Genomic DNA, 20963 nt, shown 5'->3' on the forward strand with positions numbered 1-20963 from the left:
AAAAAATTAAACAGAAACAGGAGCACCTTTCATAGATAACTTTAGAATAACAGACTCTAGTATAGGTGCTCCCTCTTTTTCTAACACCACTATAAAGATTCCATTGCTTTTATACTCATGAGCCATGCCCAATGCAGCTGCTTGCATCTTTTGGGGCATACAGCTTTTCTATGGACGTATTTAGAAAGAAAGAAATGATATCTACATTGATATCACTTCTCCACATGCTGTGTTCTGAGCAGAAAAAGATATTTGACATTACAGCTTCAAAAAGGGCAACTAAAATTATTAAACTCATTTCTCCAGGTCATTACAAAAGTGAGTATTAGCACCTTTGTGCATGCAAGCAGAACTTGCTAATGACTGTCCCATTCTGATGGGCTCTCTTCAGGGGCTGGGGAACGGACAGGGAACCTGGGGGGCGGGGGAAGGAGGAGGAACAGCACACAAAAGGTGTCCCACATTACCTCTCTTCCCTCTAGGCAACTGTCGCATCTGCTGCTCTTCTTCATAAAGAAATAGCTCTATTGCCGCTCTTCTCTGGATTCCCAAATCTTTCTTTCTCTTTTTTTTAACCAACAGGGAGGCTGCCTTGAAGAGGCTGGATGTTTGCCTTATGCTCTCTAGCACGGTCTACAGACAGCTACATGCTTAGGTGAACTCTCCTTGCTTGATGGCTACGTTAAAAATTGCTAACAGAGAGAAGGTGGAAAGGAACACACAATCTGGGTCAAGAAGGCTGACAGAAAGAAGCCATGGGCTTTGTTAAAACCTTCAAGAGCAGTTGATGGGGCAAAATATACGGCTGGGCTTGCTCACCCCTTGAGAATATCTGCACTACTAGGTTAACAAAAGACAAAGGGAGAGGCTTCCTCTACCTTTATAAATCAGTAAAGAACAAAGTAGAAAGCTCTTGAAGCTTTTCTTCCATGCTAGCTCCTCAGTAGTGATTCCCAGGGCTTATCTACACTTACCGCTTCAGCAAATCAAGATAGAAGGACAAAAGCCCCATTTTTGTGGGAAGGCCAAAGGGGATACAATGCAAAAGAACTGTGCTTTGCAGAGTACTCCATCAATTCATACATGATCCAAACTTAAACTCTTCAGAGAATTACGTATCATACAGTCAAGGAGGAAAAGTGTGTTCTGTTAAAATCTGAGACTACATAGTAATTAAATAAGTAAGAAAGAGAGAAAAGTTGCTCCAGATGGCAAGAAGGTAGGAAGGCATGCTTATCAGCCACGGCCAGATTGCATAGAGGGTTTTGTTAAAGCAGAGGTGAGAAGAGGATGATGAAACAGAGGCAAAAGAGGGCTCCCAGGCAGTCTGGAACTGGAATTAACCTAAAGCCACTTCTGACAGAGCTTGCATTTCCTTTCCCAGCTTCAAAATATGGGAATGGAAAAGACAGAGTAAAGAAAAATTGCTACTGCTACGGACAGATGTTGCACCTGCCTCTGCAGATGCACTGAGACAAACCTATGCTCCTATGCCTGTCTAATTAAGCTACATGAGCAAAAAGCCACAGTAAAAGAAACTTACTCCTCGGTGTTACATCTGAAGTTGCCACTACTCTCCATGCCCTGAAGAGAGCTGCTCCTCTTCTTAAATGTTCTGTCTGTGCTATTGTATATATTTATACAGTAGGGTGCAGGTATTTATGTCTGTACATGCAATTTGTATTTTCAAATTCCATTCCTCTATGTCTTTAAGAAAATCAAATGCAAAAGTTCACTGCTAGATAAAGTTATTCAATTTCTAGATAGATTTTTTTCCACTTCGGGCCAGACAAAATTAAAAAGAAATTCAGGAACTAAATGAATGTTTTGTGAAAAGACACTGCAGGGGTCCCACCGGTTTCATGAATCAGGCTCTAAATAAGCAGTCCAACAAATGATCACAAGAATTTTTCTTAACCCAGAACAGTTCTTGAGCAGGTGATACACATGAAAACTCAAGACATTTAAACTATGAATCAAATGTCCAAACACTGGGTATTTCTTTGTTATTTTATAGAGGACCAGGCAATAAGGAATAATAATTTATTCCCAACCTCTCTGCAAGGTTTTATCTTGAGATCATCTTTAGAACTGCGTAACTCTACACTGCATGACCCAGAACCCTGAGCAAGGCAGATCGAGGAGACCCAGCAAAATCAACACAATTTCACATGGATCCAAGGATATGCTCAACGTGATTCCAAGCACAGAACTGGGACCTAAAAGGACAATGGGCATTCATGTTAAACTAATAATTTAACTTCTTTTAATCTCACTAAAACTATTGCATTGATATCCTATTGCACTGGAAGGCAGGCAGGCAGTATGCAAACAGAAAACAGGAAATGTTTCCCCCACTAACAAAAATCCTTGCATTCAGCAAATCATTTCTGCTCAAAGTTGAGTTTGTAGCCTTAGATTTTTCCTCTCCCCAGTTCAGTCCTGTTCTTAGGAAAACTAAGGCTGTAAGAAGTTTAAATATAATACAATTCATTGCTAAAACACAACAGCAAGGTTTCTCTGAAAAACTGAGAACACAAATATCAAAGTTATGGATATGTCACCTGAAACCTGATGCTGACTGATCAATGTTTTCTGTATGTAAGCATACAATTAAAGGCTTACTGGTAAAGTTTCACGTGCAATTGAAAAACAACACATATAATAGCTACTGCTGTATGTATTATTGTATAGGCTTTTGAATTCCTCAGAGCCCTCCCAGCAGGACATTTGAAGAAGTCCTATATTCAACTCAGAAATGGCTTACGCATTTTATTTTGTTTTTCCATTTTGAAAAAGGAACATTCAAAAACTGCTTTTCCGGTTAATTTACACAAATTAGCTTTTTTATATAAGATATTAGATCGCATAGGTTATCTAAAACCATGCTTACAATGAGAGCCAACCCAACAAAATAAGTTGCAAATGACTGGTTGTATGTGTTCTGCAAATTTTGCAGATATGCAAGTATAACAACTATCATTTATCATTCTTCAAATCTGCACACTGGTCAGAAAACATGGAAACCGAACTGCCTACCAGGCAAGGAGACTTTCAAAGACCTTGGGCTAATTGGAACTGTTTAAAATTCCTCTCTTGTTTAATTTTTGAGGCAGAAGTAACACAGATGAAAATCCAGCTGACACTGTATGCCTGCTGGTAGAAACAGTGCATAAAGAAAGGACAGCATTCAGGTTGCAGATATAAGCAAAATTCTGCAGTCCTTTGCCTCCGTAATAAGAAATGTCATCTTCTCTCAGATACCTCAGAAACCTCAGAAAAAGAATTCAGCTTCCTAGGACTGACTACAAAAAATTTAGTGCAATTGATGGGCTCTGAAGGTTTCAAGACGGTATGTTTCAGATACACTACCTAACCAATACAGAAGAGCATTCTAAAACGTCATTTGATAAAATTACCATTAATATATCTAAGAAACATTGTATACAAATACAGTGATTGGCTTGAAAATAAAAGATCCCCATAAAGGAACTGTGTAATCAAGGAGTCGGGACACGGCAGCTGAGAGCCTGGAAGCCTCAAGCTCTCAAGAGGCAAAGATCATTTCTTTCCCACCAATATATGGTAATAACTCTATGCAGTCAGAATATTTATTATTAACCGTTGATAATGCTACCAAAACACACACAAATCATATTCATCCATTTTGCAAGTAACGCAACAGTGGCTGCTAAGGCCTCTGCAGGCAAAACTGTGAACAGAACCCAGCTTTTTAATACATCAGAGGCATAACTCATCTACTTTATCACGTTGCCTTTTGATGAAGATACCAAAAATGTGCGTTTGCCCATGCTCTACAGCCCCTTCTTTTCTTATTTAGGAATTATAACCTACGAATCCTCAAATTTAGCTGTTCATGTGTGCCTTATAAATAACTATACAGACCAATGGCAAAGTGTGTGTCATGCCGTCTTCCAAATGCTGATCTACAAAGTAGTTAACTATCTGTTATGCTTTTAACTCATGAGGAAAAAGCCTGAAGATGATTGGTTCCAAACCTGCTGACAACCTACGAGGAAAAAAGATCCCCCATCGGGGGGGGAGCAACCTGCAAAAACCATAATGGAGAACAGATAATAAAAAGACACAAGAAAGAAGGAAACAAACAATACTGATTATTCCTACCTTGCTACAGCTGAATTGCAGTTGTTTAAAATTCTTCTGAAGTAAATTATCCATTTATCATGGATAAATTCATGACAAACTCTCCCAATTTGACATTTATTTCTACTTCTATCTTAAGGAAGTAATATTTCCTTATTTGCAGAGGAAAGCCCCTCTAGAACAAATCTGCATTTTTAAAAATAAAGTTTACAGTGGTCTACAAAAGGTTTGGAAATACATAAATCAATTCCTTAAATGCTTCATATAACATTTCACACATGGAGCAACACAAAACAGTTCAACTAAAGAAGCGTCATACATGGTCTTGGACGCAACCTCTCTGACTCATGATCTGGCAAACTTTTACTTGCACCAATACTGTTTAAATCAAAATAGGTTTCCATAACAGAAGAGGTGAGAGATTATTTTTAAACTTGAGTGCCAAACAATTATTTTGAACAAAACTAATCAATAACTTTTATTCAGATTTAGGTGATAAGTTTCAGGGGAAAAAAAGAATTTATTTTGCCAAGAATATTTAACTAGCTTTTTGTTGTTTGAACTGCAAGCAAAGTGCGTGCTGGAGAAGATTAAAACTTCCCAGATTTTCTTCAAATTGGAAATACCTGGTTTTTCCTACAGTGGATGACTTCTGAAAGAAACCTCATGCTGGACAGCTCCCAGTACCCCAGTTCAAAAATCAGATCCCTTCTCACACTAGAAAATGAGAAGCAAATTTTTACACTAACTGTGAAGTCCAGATTTCTGTTGATTTGGCTTATCTTCTCCTGGATTATACAAGACTACAGTATCTCTTTCTGTGTTTCAACTTCTACAACTCAAAGCATTTGCTTCCTGTCAGTTCTTCTCAGAATTTGTCAGAGCATGCACAGCACTGGTATTCTTAACATAGTTCTTCATCAATCTTTATTTTTTTAATCAAATGTTGTTTCAGTCACATATCAGAAAGCACTTACAGATCAAAAGACACTGAAATACTTTGAGGACTTTCCCTGTTGTCCAGTTAGGAAGCTCCTCATCTTAGCAGTTTCTCCAGCCTCTGTAAAGATGTTTCTTAACTGTGCCCTAGCTGCTTCTACTGTGAATAGCTAGAAAAACAGCAGTTTTATGTTCAGAAGCTGAACAAGTTGACAAAATAACTAACTAGGTGGTCAAAGAATAGGATGATGCTTCCACAGCTCTCACATTGCTACCGGCTGAGGTTTTCTTCCTGTCTCCCTGGATTTTTTTTGAACCTCAAATCGATTTATTCTTTTTACTCCTTCTGCTATTTAGTTCTACTAGAGGCTGGGAGTGGAAAAGAATATCAGAAATGAAGGGGTAAATATTGAACTATACAATCCTCAGTTCTAAAAATGAATTTAGACAAACGGCACCTGGCAAGTTCAACTACCTGCAATCAAAAAGTTATTTTTGTCAGATATGGAACTAATTACCAACTGATAAGGATTCTAGTTTGTTCTGCTGATAAAACAGGATATGCTAGCTATATTTAAATATGATTAGGCCTGTTACTCTTCATCTCAATACCCAGTACTATTCTCTAGGGGTTCCTCCATTATGCAAACCAACAGCAAAGCAGTAAAATATTTCAAAAAGACAGACTGGAAATTTGTAATGAAAGACTCTTCCTCTTCACCCCCTGAAACATATATTTAAAAAAGCACCTAAGGAAATAGTACTTTTGTCTGACATAATGCCATTCTTCAGCCCAGAGGAAAACTGCCCGTACCATTCATGGAGTCACCTGAGATAAAAACATTTGGTGTTACCTAAGGAACTTGACATCTCTTGCCACGAAAATATACTTACCCTCCAGTTTACGAAAAGCTGTCAGCAGAAGAATTCAGGACACACCCTGAAAAACTGTCCATAAGATGGAGGCTCTTTATTTTATTTTTTTTTTGGTGAGTTTCTTATAATCTTCCTTGTGTAAGTTCATGTCTGCTGGACAGCAAGTGAATTCTGAGATAATACTAATATCGTACGTATAATCTGCCATTTCACATTCGTATTTTTTCCTTTTATAAAAAGGAAACGTGATTTAAGTACAAATCTGTCAAATACAAATTTCCATTAGGTTCTGTCCACTTGAGAGTACCTCTCACAAAGAAAATTTCTGATAGTTCAAGTCCTTTCCTTGTCTCTAAGTAGCAGTGATCAACTTCCGACACTTTTAAAAAGTGCTGCATTAGTACATTTTATCAGAGATTCTCTCTATCTAGAAACAAAACTGGTGCATTCCACTGGAGAAACAATTCAGCACAAAATGCCCAAAGGGTAGTGTTTTCTATACCAGCTAAACTCAGAGCTATCAGAATCAACGCAAAGAAAACTAGACAGTCTGGAAAAGTTACTACTGCTCATTGAACTGAGTTCCAAAATTACCTTTGCTTACACGCTTTATAAAATTTAGTGAAAACATACTTCACTGTTACATTACGCTCTTGATGAGGATGACTTTAATATGTACACACAACCTTTGTAACTGCGACAAGTAATACATAGCTAGCTGTCACGTCTAATATCAAAGTATCTTCATTTCAAAATCAAAACACATTGCAAGAAGAACATTTCAGCAATAGTGCTGTGAAACCACACAAATGTACTGTGGCTTCCCTCCCCGGACAGCACGCATCAGCTAGAATCTTGCTACCCAGCAGGATTCTTTATGCTGCCGCGTTCATAACGCTGAAGCCTGTTCTTTTAACATTTATTGATTTAATGAGTGATGACTTATTTTCAAAAACCGATCCATTGCTCCTACAGAATGATGAATGCTTTCATCCTTAGGCAGTTTCAAACTTTACTCTCAACAACTGAAATTTCCTCAAAGACCACACACATCAGTTACTGAAAGTAACGCTCTGAAGTGTGCACTCTATATGCCATCCAAGACAAAGACATAAGCTGATAATTCTTTCCTGGGTCTTCAGGGATCCCTTTGCACATGAAATACCAGTTTTACGGGCTACAGAACATCAGATGAAAGCTCACTCCTACCGAGGAAAATAGGAAAGTTCTCTACGTTTCACCTTGCTCTAAAGACATGAGAAAGGGAAGCAGCAAGCAGTGACATCTGACGTTTCTTCCTCAAAATGCCAATAACACATTAAAGTCAAATTAAACCAAACAGCTATTTTTACTTTCTTTTTGTCCTACGCATCACTACTCCTAATCTAAAGAGAAAAGTATTCTAGGAACAGATTGCGGGCTTCTTTCTAGACAAGAAAGGAAGCTCCTTTCTGGAAGAGAAAAAAAGTTTTCTTGATTCTATGAACAAGCCAAAGGAAAACATCTGGATGCTGAATGTAGTAACATTCAGACTGGAAATCTATGTGAGTACTTGCCTATTTTAGGCAATATGTTTGCAATTGGTTTGCTTCCTCCACATCCTACTAAATGAGGAGGAAGGGAAAAGAGGCGGAGATGGAGATTTGTGACTGGTTTCCTTAGAAGCCAAGGCAAAGAAGCAGAGAGCAGGCATAACACTGAGCAGAACTTCAGACTATAACATCAGATAACAGCGTTATATAGAGCTACTAACTATCCAGTTTCACTCCTTTATTTTTGCACTGTGGGGATATTTTGCCCCCTTAGTTTTTGCAGTTTTCAAGTTTATAGCTTCATAGGAAAAGGCTATTTTTTAAAAGAATAGTGCCATAATTTTTCACATGTAAACAAAGATTATTGGTTTTCACTGCAAATGTTTAAGTAGCAGTGAACGTGCAATAAAGTATACTCTTTTATTCCATTTGTTTACAAAGGCAACACATGATACCATTCGTTTTAACTGCTACATTTACCCATTAATTTTCACTGCTGGAATGTATAAAGGAGCCATCAGCACCTCAAAATGCCTGGATACATTGGTACAATGAAAAAGAAAAAAATCTGGAGTTGTTAAGCAAAAAAAAAAAAAATAGTTCCTTCAAAGCAACCCAGACACGATGCATCGCTAAGCTACTTTACCAAAGTTACCACCTGAGTCCACTAGCTACACCCACCTGAGCAGAACCACTGGAACTACCAAAGAGAGAATTTATATAAACACAGATGGCAGAACTAAACCCTTTGGGGTAATTTTTTTTCCCCCCTTCAGTGCCTATGTTCAGTTACCTTGTGTTTCCACTCCTTGCCCAATGATCAGCTTCACATTTTCCATTCTCTCTACCAAATTTTGTAATTTCAAGGACATTGATTTCTCACCTTAAACAGATTTATCCTGCAGACTAATATTTTATAATACAGCTGTAACTACAAACCAAGCCACATGGAACTCAGTGGGTATTTTCAGTGCTTACCCTGCAATTTCTGATTTTCCAAAGGGAATGTGTAGATTCCTATTATTATTTTAAACAGATAGAACATCTGATCAATGTGTTTTATATACTGAAAAGAAAAAAGGAAGTAATTTTAAACTATATATTGCAAGCCTCACAAAAAATATTAGAAGATTTACAAAACATTGAACTGTTGGTACAAACCAGGGATACAGAGGCATTTGTAACTGGTTCCAACACTGCGACAAATGCCGTGTGCGCAAGGATTCAGAGCGCAGAAGTCAATCAGCTGAGCACACACAAGTCCCGTAAATCCAGGACTACAACTGCAGGAGAAAGCCAGTCTATCTGCATAACAGGTTCCATTGTTTTGGCACGGAGATGAAGCACAGGGGTCTATTTTGTCTTCACAAGAGGTTCCTAAAAACCCTAAAAGAAATAAATGACTTTGGTAAGTAAACACTTTGGCACATATACAAGTTTAATAATTAAAGTAAGTTAAATTAAAGCCATTGGCATATCTGTATTTGTATTTTTTATTCTACGAAAATTACAAAAATACAGATTTCCTATATACATAGCATTCTAATTTCACCAGCTAATTTTACATGGTATAATATGACGTGTTTCAGGTAGAATCACAGGATCATATGATAAAAGCAGCAAAGTGCAAAAGATTTGCTGAAACTGACACTGCTTATCCACTTTCTGAAGGGGGAGAAGGAGGGGGAGAACACCAAAACCGATCTTGTTTCATTACTGGTGACGTCTATGATAAGAAGAACAGCCTCTAAGAAGCACATGAGTTTACCTGAGTTTCACTAAGAGCAATTCACTTCTAATTAGCAGGTGAGAAACTGATTTATTGAAACAACATCACGTAAAAATGAGATAAAGGAAAACATACGCTTGCGAGGAAGATTTTTTTTTTTAATGAAATGTAGAAAAGAATGAATACTTGAATAAGTTACAGTACACTAACAATAGTTTGTATCCTATATATCATATAGTGACGTTTGAAGTATGGCTATTGTACCCTAAAACAAAACAGAAAAGAACATTTGAATTCTACCACCCTTCCAAATAAAACAGTAAATTAGTTTTTCCATTTAAGTATAAAATCTTTTGATGAATGTTTGGTCCATTCTTACAGATCGTGGCTTTTCAGGCTCAACAGAACAAACACGCCTAGTCAATATTTCCTGGAAGATCCTATATGGTAAAACAGTTCTTAAAAGTTCAATGTGCTAATCACTAGGAATGACGAGTTAGGAGCAAATCAGGCCAGCCTCCACCCAAGAGCTGTCAAGCTAGCTAACAAATCCACTGTAATGGAAAGGATAAACCAAAGCAGTCATGCCAATCTAAAAAAACAGAACAGGCCACATTGCCACTGCCGCTGAGGAGACTGCAATCGCATTTCAGACACCCTTCAGATACTGGAGGAAAAAATAATCAAATGCATGAAAAAACTGTGCCAGGGCTCATAAAAAATATTTAACCAGAAAGAAGAAAAAAAAAACAAATATCCCCTCCAAATGTGCCTGATGGTGAGAGAAAGGATCAAGATGGAGGAAGTAGCTTTGCTCTGTATAACAGCCTGCAAATGACTCAGAGCATGAAAACAAACAATGACAGATGACACTTTGGATTAAGTCCTATCCCTGGTGGAATGAAGGGGATTTTTGGCCATACTTCTACAGTTTTTTGTATCTATAAAGTCTAACTACTGGATTAAAAGCAGTTGATGAATTAGAACTGATTCCTTATATGTTATAACGGTTGTGAGGAATGCCAAAAGTAAGACAAAATATCACATTTAATACATACTTTTCAGCATCTCTTGATATCTATTACTGCCTGAGAAAGTATTTTCTTTATTCCAAACAACAACATTTCACCTGCAACTAAAGTATACTTTATCAAGAAATACTTTTAAAATAATTTTGACAGATATGTTACTTTAAGGGCATTTTGAGTTTCTTTCTTTTCTAATTAGTCATGATTCACATATCCAGGTGAATTAAATTGTAACCTGGTTTTACAGTAGTTCTACCACTGTAATCGTGAATAGCAGGACAGAAAGTTGGCATTTCTGAGAACAAGTGCATAAAAAGAAATAGATTAATCTACATTTTAAAATTTAACAATACAAAACAAGCATTTACCAAAAAGTTCAAATTCTACAGTTTTTCTTGACTGATCTGAATCGCTAATAACCCAGGCCAGAAGAAAGATCTAGTGACCTGAGTACAGTCTGTCAACATGACTGAGCTCCAAGACCTGAGGAGCAAGTGAGGGCCCTCTGCTGAGATAAACAGACCAAGGATGATTCCAGCATCAAATAAAATGGAGACCAGCAACTCATTCTACATACCCTCAAGGTTCTCTCAAGGAGACACACTCCATTTTTTCTAGATCCGCAAAATCTCAGTGAACTCCATGAGCAAGAGGGAAAACGGAAACTAACCGATGCTGAGTAACCCACACAGAGCATACTATAGTGATCTGCTCAGAGAATTAACACAGATCACTGCGATTAAGGAAGAAATGGAAGGGTCGCAACTGCCCTGTGGGTTCCAGAGAAAACGAGGACACCCGTGAGCACTGTGGGCATCAGGCTTTTAGAGGCACCCCGAAAATATTGGATTTTGGGCAAATGATTGAAAAAGTCACATTTTCCTCAATTTTCATAAAACTTACTTCAAACAAATAAAAAAACCCAAAAAGAAAATCTCCAGAGCTACAGACTAAATTTTTGTTACTTGTAAGTAATTTCTAATCTTAGCAACAGTCCAGGGAAGCAAAGCAGAGCTGGCACGGCACTGTCCGAGAACATAGGCAAGAGACTCCTGCCCTCTCCATCCTCTGGCTCAGAGGGCTCCACCGGTCTCTTCAAGAAAACCTGACCCCGATGTTAAGAGGGAGAGCTTAAAAACAGCTACTGTAGATTCCTGTATTAGAAGTCCTCCTGTAAGTGATCACTGTAAAACCATCAGAAATTGGAAAGAATGGAACCACTAAAACCAAATACATAATTCCAGCAACAGCTTGCTGACAAACTGAACAAGCCCATGCTGCATTATAAAATCCCAGACAGATTTAAAAGAATCTGCAAAGACTTAGAACTGTAACCATGAGCAGATCAGCCAATGAGTCCATTGAAATCTCTACACCAACTCTGAAACCAGATTAAAAAGGATCAAGGAGATCTGAGGTCACACAATGATACCGATGCTGCTTCACTATAACCTTTTCAACAATCTTCCCTACAGAGGGACACTTACCGGCAGATGGCTGATGTTTCAAGTGACAAAGCACTTCAAGAACATACGCAGGTTTAAAATACACGAAAACATGTTGCCCTTGTACTATCTTTGACTGTACTGTGAAACGTGTTTAGTTCACGCTGGAAGCTCAAATCTTATGCATGAGTTGAAAATGCCAGAATCAACAGCGAGTACACAGCTGAATTGAAGATCTAACATTTTGGTGTTTCTTACTCTACATTTAAATCAATATCAATAAAATCACTGAAAACATGGAACACAAATCATAGATTCAACAAGTAAAATCAGAGGTACATTGACAGGAAGCAGAATAAAATGCTGGAGAAAAAGGAAAATCAGGTTTCCATTTATCTACAGATAAACAAGCCCTGCATTTTTCTTCAGCTATCTAACACAAAAGCATCTAGGTCATTATTGGTATAACAGAGACATGAGTAAAATGTAAATACTGCCAGTGCTATAACATATCTGAACGCAAAATTTACCAAAGCAGTAACATAGAAGGTAAAGTGGAAAGGCAACATTAGGAAATAACTACACTGCTCAAAGACACAATAAAATATTTTTGCTTACCTATGAGTCAAGAACAGTAAAACTAGTAAGTTAGGGTGATATATTTCATATATTGCTACAGACCTCCAAGGCAACGGCAGAAAGAAGATCAGGAAATGTTTGTAGGGACAGAAAAGCTTTGGATAAAAGATAGATCTCTGATCATGGTGGGACTTAAATTATTTGGCTACCGAAAGCCAAGAGCTATGCAAAAATCAAGTTAAGCATTTTCTGAGGGTACTGTACAACTGCTTTTTATGTAGTCTGTGGAACAACCAACTTGCCTTGCTATCATGTTAGACCTAATTCCAGGAAATACACAAATGTGAAAAATTAAGTTTTCACGCTAGGACTGAACGCTAGGACCGGTGATTACAAAATCTTTAGATTTCAAATACAGGGGTAAGCATTAAAGAAATACAGGTCATTTTTCCCTTCAGAAAATTGTTTTATGAGACAAGATGTCTCATGCAATTTCACCAGAATTTTGTAAGGGAAAAAAGAAACTCGGCATAAGGAACAAGAAATAATTAGAATTAGAATGCTGTTTTAAGACTTTGACTGAAATTCACCCTGGCTACTACTTAACAGATGAAGAAGAACAGAGGCTAAACCAGTTAAAGCATTAAGATGGCTTTTAAAAATAGGAGCAATTTGAAATGATGCCAGGTAAAAACATTAGATTAGCAGAAAGTTCCAGTAACTAAACAGCCATAAGAAAATCTGAATTAACAACAAAGTGTTCTTCAGGTAAATTAAACTCTATTATGGTAATACGAAGAATTCAGCACTCTGTAATCACCAGTAACCTTGGGAAATCTTATATATGCAACAGCTGTGTGTCCTACTTTCACAGAATCAAGATAATAAATAGCTTTATTGTATGCAAACCTAAAGAAGTTAGGATCACATTTTCAAAACATAATATAGAAAAAGGCTTTTACATAAACAACAGAGCCCAGACAAAATAAAGACCGTGAAATTTACACTATTCCTAACCTAGGCAACAACTTCTGCTCTCCCTGTCACTTTAAATTCACGGAGCTAATATGCATTTTCTAGCTGCTATTGCAAATCAACACATACAAATCGCAACATAGCGTCTTCTTTAGCTGTTAAGCTGTGTATTTGTTAAACCACAGAAACCACAATAAGAACATTCAAATCCACTGGTTTCCACTTACGAGCAGCTATTTTAGAGCACTTTTGCTCAGTGTGTCGCTCAGCTATAGCTACTTGCCTAGTGAAATGAAAATGGCAAAAGGAAAAGAAAATCAGTTCTGAAAAGCAAATTTCAAGTAATTTAGAAGGTAAGCTCCCTAATTATAACATTGTTTTCTCTCGATTTCTTTCTACAGGGTGGTTATAAAATCCATTACAGCTGATGAGTATTTTTCAAGATGTATTAATCTGAACAAACAGATTTCTACCATTTCTATCCAGGTACAAAAAGTAACAAAGTGCCATCAAGCTAAGCTGAAGTTTCATATGCTTGGCCAGGTGAATGCTTACTGTTTTTATCAATGATTAATGTTTTCCTGTAACACTGGATATAGTTCCTCTGAACACATCACCAGGTTATTAAAACTGTATGCAACAAAAACTTCAGAAACAGCTTGCAACAGAGGTTTAACTTCTTCCTTATTAATAACTGATCTGCTCTTTGTTTGCTATAATCTGGCTGTTCTCAAAACAACATTCCACTATTAATTGTTTTTAATATTATCTTATAAATAAACTTTTCAAACGCTCTTCAAACATCTAAAGTACTCCAAATATGTACATATATACACATATCAATTGTTTCACTTTATCAGCTTGACAAAATTTGCATGTGCAAAGAACAGACCAGTGTGACTTGCCTTTCCTCACCACAAACTGTGATCGGACCTTTTCAGTATACTTTTAACTGTGTTTTCAATGAATTTAGTAATTGTGTAAGAAAGGTCTATTAGCTTCTCTCTCTCTCTCAAGGATATATTATAATTTCTTTCACTTATTTCCAGTCCCCTTCAGCATGTGTTTCTAATTATTATTTGCATACTGAATTCCACTTCAGGGTGGTTTCAGAACTTATATAATTTTAGTACTTCTCACTGATTTAAAGAAATTGAAGTAACCAAATTTCTAAAATGAGCAGCACCATCCCAATCAACTAGCATTGAACGAATTAAGATTGCTGTTAATACAAGAGTATGTAATATACTACAAAAAGCAGAAGAAAATCAGAGCACATATCTGAAAGAGCGATATGGATATTTATGGAATTATTCTGAGTATGAACTTCAAATAGCCATGGTCATGTTGACATACTTTTACTACGCATGGAGTTTTAGGACACCTAGAAATGTATTTGCAAGAGCATTTGAAGGTATATTCACTAAATGTGTTTTTATTGTCACAAAACTTTTAAATATGATGATCAATGATCCATATCCCAGTAAACAAGACATCCGAAACAGCCTCTTCCCAATAATTTCTGCTGCATCAGTATTAAGATTGAAAATTTTGAATAAACTTATTCAGTGTTAAGCTCTTCATTATGGATTTGAGTGTAAAATCAAATTTCCTCTTTAAATAAGTTGACTCAACATCTTCATATAACAGTTTATTTTCTGACATAGTCCTGGCATGTTAAAAACTAGAATATATTACACAAAACGGAACTGTTAAGTCTAAAAATACACTAAATTCAGCTTTATTAAAGGACACTTAAGAGAGTAAAATTGTCTAAAGAATACTCATGAAATGTTCATATTCAATCCAGGCTTCTCTTTCAATGCCTCAAAAGCTCACCTTCCATAACTTCTCACATGCTTCTTTCATAAACCACAGATCTCATTTGTGAGATATAGGTGTACCACGTTCATATCATTCCTCATTATTTCCAACTCTTTCTTTTTTCTTCTGCCATCTTTATCTTCTTCCTTTGCTATGCTTTCTCTCTTCTCTTATCCTTTTCTGCCCATCGACATTATATCTCCAAATTCTCCAGTCTTTTAGTTTTTACATACATATGAGCTCGTAGGCTGACCTTCCCCCACCGTGCTGAATTAGCGCTTCAGAAAGAAAGGCCTCTTCTCAACGAGCAATTGCTATTAAGCACAGTAGGAGAACAGCAGCTGAGCAAGAGATCTCACTTAAATTGGAAACAGTTTTTTTTTTTTTTTCCAGAAAAGGAAAATTTGAGGACACTAAAAATAACAAATCTGCAAGTTACTGCACCTGCAATTTTCAATTAAATATTCTTTATTTACAAAAATAATCAAAACTCTTCAAAACGCAAACTAAAGCTCTCAAAATATGCCTGTATGGGAGGATAATGCTTCAAAAGAAGACAGAAGAATCACAGCAAAGGCTGTCATTAGTAAATTTAGAAATTTTATAAATTTTGTAGCATCTAGAAGATTAACCCTTTCCCTCCCTTCACAAAACAGCCGAATTCCTCAGCCTGTTGTCATTAGTATATCTTCCAGAACAACACAGGAAATCAATACCTCATTTCTATTAAACCCATAGTCTTCTCCAGAGCAAGAGCACTGGTCTTCTGGTCTTTGCAGACAGGGCAAATGACACTACTGCACTGACAGTCTCCCTTCTTTATGCTGAGGACATGTATGGGAAGTTCAGCTGCAAAATCTCAGTGGGAGCACTCACTGCTCCAAGCACCAGTAATTATTAACGAGTCCGGGAGAACCGTCAGGGCTGCTTTTGAGTTACCACAGGCTTACTCAAGAAGAGCAACCATACATGCAAGATGGCACTTGCTCGTGCAAACCGAGAACGGTTTTCCCAGATAACGCTCATGTGCAAGGGACTGAGAATCAGACATGGAGTGTACAAGACTATCCTTTCTAGCAGAAATAACTGCAGCTCCATCCTAGCTCCATAATATGGCTGCTCTTAGAAACATGAATGATACCTTGCACGAAAGTTTCACGTTTACCTGTTAATGAGGTCTATGGGCAGAGAGATACTTTTAGGAGTTGCTAAGTAATTTTTTTCTTTCCTCTGGAAGAGTTAAAGGCATATTGTACCTTAAAAGAAAACTCAGAAACCACAGAAAACCTCAAGAGCCCAAGAGGAACAGGAACACAGGTTTGCAAGACATAATAAGAACAGAAGTACCATCAAAGTAAAATACCAAAATATCAAGAAAACGGTACCAATGTGCCCAGAAGGAAAAAGAGCAGAGCGCTGAAATGAAGGTACCAAAACAGGCATACCTGAAGCAACAGAACCAAACTGGAAACTGAGTAAACCTAGATCTGGATTAGGCAAAGAAAGAAGGCAGAAGGCAAAGAAAGAAGGCAGAAGGCAAAGAAAGAAGGCAGAAGGCAAAGAAAGAAGGCAGAAGGCAAAGAAAGAAGGCAGAAGGCAAAGAAAGAAGGCAGAAGGCAAAGAAAGAAGGCAGAAGGCAAAGAAAGAAGGCAGAAGGCAAAGAAAGAAGGCAGAAGGCAAAGAAAGAAGGCAGAAGGCAAAGAAAGAAGGCAGAAGGCAAAGAAAGAAGGCAGAAGGCAAAGAAAGAAGGCAGAAGGCAAAGAAAGAAGGCAGAAGGCAAAGAAAGAAGGCAGAAGGCAAAGAAAGAAGGCAGAAGGCAAAGAAAGAAGGCAGAAGGCAAAGAAAGAAGGCAGAAGGCAAAGAAAGAAGGCAGAAGGCAAAGAAAGAAGGCAGAAGGCAAAGAAAGAAGGCAGAAGGCAAAGAAAGAAGGCAGAAGGCAAAGAAAGAAGGCAGAAGGCAAAGAAAGAAGGCAGAAGGCAAAGAAAGAAGGCAGAAGGCAAAGAAAGAAGGCAGAAGGCAAAGAAAGAAGGCAGAAGGCAAAGAAAGAAGGCAGAAGGCAAAGAAAGAAGGCAGAAGGCAAAGAAAGAAGGCAGAAGGCAAAGAAAGAAGGCAGAAGGCAAAGAAAGAAGGCAGAAGGCAAAGAAAGAAGGCAGAAGGCAAAGAAAGAAGGCAGAAGGCAAAGAAAGAAGGCAGAAGGCAAACATTCAAGAAGCAAAGGAGTCAGCAAGACTGTGGGACCAAACGGCATAACACACAGATGGCCAAAAACAAGTAAGGAGACAAAGGAGAAGGGCAAGAGACACTGTGCTGCTGCAGTAGAGAAGCTGCTAATTTTATAAATAAGAAAGCTGCACATCAAGTAGTGGCACATCAAATAATCTCTCCATCTCTCTAAGGAGAGCGGCTCCAGAGAGACAGGAGGGAAGGTCTCCCTCTCCTGTGCTGGACCTGGTCCCCAACGCTCAGACCTCAGGCCTGTGGCAAACACAGGAGCTCATGCACTTGCAGGGCAGCAGCCTGCCTTCAGCTGCTCAGGCCCTGCCAGGCGAGGCACAGCCAGCCGCCTGCCCCAGGCAGACTCACCGGCTAATCGTGGCCCCAACCCTGCAGCATAGCCAGCACATGAACGCCTTTTAGCAAGGCCCCACTAGGCGCTGTCCCCTAGCTGCAGCACACCCAACTGCAGAGATCGAGGTGGCCACCTAGGGACGTCAACCCACCCCCTGCCCCAGGGCCAGGCAGCATCTCCATCCGTCATAAGAGAGAAGCCAAGAGATATGGTTAGCATATTGAATAACAGGTCAGCAGGAGCAAGTAATTAGGCCATACAGAGAAACAAGTATATCAGTATTAAAACAGCCAAAACAATCCCAGTAATCATTTCTCCAAGCATTTATTACTGAAAAGATATTTTGCAGTAAAGCATCCTTAAATTAAGATACCTGAACTGCCTTCCTGGGAAAAATGCAAGTAAATTAATGACCAAATCCAACATCCAATGACTTCTCCGTGAATTTCACTACTAGTTATAAGGCAAACAATTTTCAAAATTCTTCCAAACACCAGATCTACGTTGCTATCAAAATATCAGTGTCCACATTTCAACATAGTTGTTAAGTGGGTCACTTACTAAAGCAAAACACTCCAAAGAGACGATGAATTAGTCTGAAGAAATTACATATAACCTTTTATTGTTAAGCAAGTGTATATTACCAGAATAGTTATCAAAGACTTGTATTCTTAGAGCAAGAACAAGTTGCTGAAAGGATAAAAACAACATCCACAGATAAAACAAGAACAGAAATGTAATTAGTTCAAGGTTCTAATCTTAATCATAAATAACTAACAAAAGATCTCATAATTGAGGGCTTTCACTCCTGGTAATTTTTTTATGAGCAATTTAGGCATCTGCCATTCCAGTCAGCAAAACGTTACAAAAAACATATGCTTTCAGCACCACAGTGTCCTCATTTCACATAGTTACATTGGCAGTGTTTAGTAACGCGAATCACTGAAAGGCTTTCATGTAGAGCAAGCAGGCAGTCCAAACAGAAAGGAGAATGAATTAAAACTTTTGGGGGACTGAAAACAGTCCGTTAGCTTTGAATTACTATACACCTTTTAGCCAACTGACCCAGATGCAGCAATGCACAAACACTACAAGGTGGGCGGCTTTTATCACATGTATTCTGGACAACACAAGAAGTGGGACACATGCTAAGGCTCCTCAGAGTCTCTCCTCTTTCTCCCAAAGCTGTAGTCTTATTTCTACTGCAGAGATGCCAGGGAACAGACAGAGCATTTCTGTTCAACATATACGCTGAAACACTAAGCTCTAACCATGCTTTTCGAATTACTGTTGAGGATACAAATTGTGCCTAAGGCAAAATTTCAAATATATTTTCATCTAAATGAAAAATTAGACTAAGTACACCCCACAAAACACCAATTCATAGAAGATACCGGATAAGTCATTGCTCTTTACCTTCTGGACACTGACAACTGAATCCATTGATACTGGATGAGCAGGTGCCTCCATTTTGGCATGGCTGCTGGATGCAATGATCAATCTCCGACTGGCATAGCTCCCCAGTGTAACCTACAAAACAGCACACGACATTCAGAAAATAAGGTTGTATCACTATATGTACTATTGTGTCACTCAAGTAGTACTGTTACTTATCTTGAATAAAATTAACTAAAAGTAAGAAACAGAACCTAGAATATACTTAATTTTTTTTTTTATAAAATGAAATCTTTAATAAGAACTTATACTTCACTAGAGAAACCTAAATAAATAGTGGAAACCTAGAAATCACAAGAAATTGTACGTCACCAGCAGCAACATTCTGACAGCACTAGTACAACAGGGGTTGGGGATGGGCTCTCACAGGGAGCCATATAACCAGTAAAGTAGCCCCTTTTGAATGGTGTTTGAATGTATCTTGAATCTCAAGTCAAAATCCTTTAAAAGGAAGACTTTAAACAAGACTTGTCTTTCTGAATTATTTGTGCATATGCTGAATGACTGTCATTTGTTCCTACTTTTGGGCTTCAGAGAGGGTGTTTATTTTAAGTGGGAGCTGTGAAGAATTGCTCAGCACAGATGCAAACTCTGCCAAATAAGCTTCCCAAAGTTCACAAGCTACAGATTGTGTGTAGTGTACTATTTGACCGTAAGTTTGCTTTGTTCCATATGTCTGAAGTCTACTGAAGTCTGTCTGTCATTATCTAAATGATTAAATACTCCAAACTTAAATTCTAACACCACACCTTCCCCATTCTGATTTTTATTTTGCTTCCCAGAAACTTTCTTGGATGCATGACTGAAACTACATTACACATACAGGCACTTTATTTTTAAAAAGTTATCCCAAATAAACTTGTAAACATCATCAGTAACAACCATGATTAAAAACAAACTATGACTAGTTAATACCGTTAATATAGCGCTATAAATAGGTTAGCTAATATAATGACTCCAAGGAGGGATAGAGGGCAAGCCTGGATGAGGATTTTGCTCATGCAGGGGAAAAAAAGGAAAAAGATTCTTATTTTGATTAAATAATTCTTTTTAGTGCAGTCAAAATTAACACTTATAAGCCTACTTGGCAAGCTAATACTTACACCTGATCAAATTTATTGATGTCACCATGAAGTAGATCTGAACATAGATTCTTATATTTGGACTTACTGCAGTTCTCCTCTAGAAAAGGATCTGTAAGACTTTTGCCTCCGCGTACCTTACTATCTCTACATGCTACAGAGAGGCAAATTATGATCCTATTTTCTGCAATACGAATCCTGGAAAAAGAAACTGTTTTATCTGGATTAACACCCATAAGTCACCTAAACTCAAGAGGCAGAATGAGACTGAGAAACAGATCTCTGCTCTTGTGAGGCAGTGATTTTCTGTAATTCTAATGGGTCTCAAATTACCATAAAATTTACAAACACTGAAGCAATGAAAAACTACAGAAAACTATGTCAATCAATCTTTTTCATCTACAGGCTTTGTATTTTTTCAAGTACTCACATTCAGCTGATATTTTTATCAACTATAATACAATACTGAATATGCTTAACTCATTTAAACATTTTTCCATCTTCAAACTGTTACCAAGTTTGCGAAAGCTAAAAATTACACTGGAAGTCAATGTGTATCCAAAGGAATGTTGGCATAGAAAGGGATAAACGGTTGCGCTGCTCTGAAGCTTGCTAAAAGTATCATCTACGTCTTACCACTGTCATAACAGCTTGAGGCAAAACTCAGGTATTTTATGTCAGCTTTGTGAAAACAATTATGTTCTATCTTATTATTATCTATGCGGCACATTCTCTCCAAATGGAGGCAAATATTATATGAGAATTTAATAGCAAATAATGTGCTACAAATCATGAGTTTCTGAGC

General features: G+C 37.7%; 1 protein-coding gene across 1 annotated transcript in view; it reads right to left on the reverse strand.

The window, feature by feature from the left end:
* The window catches only part of DNER (delta/notch like EGF repeat containing), a 136853-nt gene that overhangs the window by 22639 nt on the left and 93251 nt on the right, over positions 1–20963 (reverse strand). Inside the window, exons 7-8 of the mRNA XM_068955083.1 lie at positions 19038–19151; positions 8634–8858 (exon numbers count right to left, since the gene is read on the reverse strand). Of these exons, the coding sequence (XP_068811184.1) occupies positions 8634–8858; positions 19038–19151 (339 nt within the window). The remainder of the gene's footprint in view (positions 1–8633; positions 8859–19037; positions 19152–20963) is intronic.

This window comes from Struthio camelus, chromosome 9 (genome assembly GCF_040807025.1).
Source record: "Struthio camelus isolate bStrCam1 chromosome 9, bStrCam1.hap1, whole genome shotgun sequence".
Taxonomy (NCBI): Eukaryota; Metazoa; Chordata; class Aves; order Struthioniformes; family Struthionidae; genus Struthio; species Struthio camelus.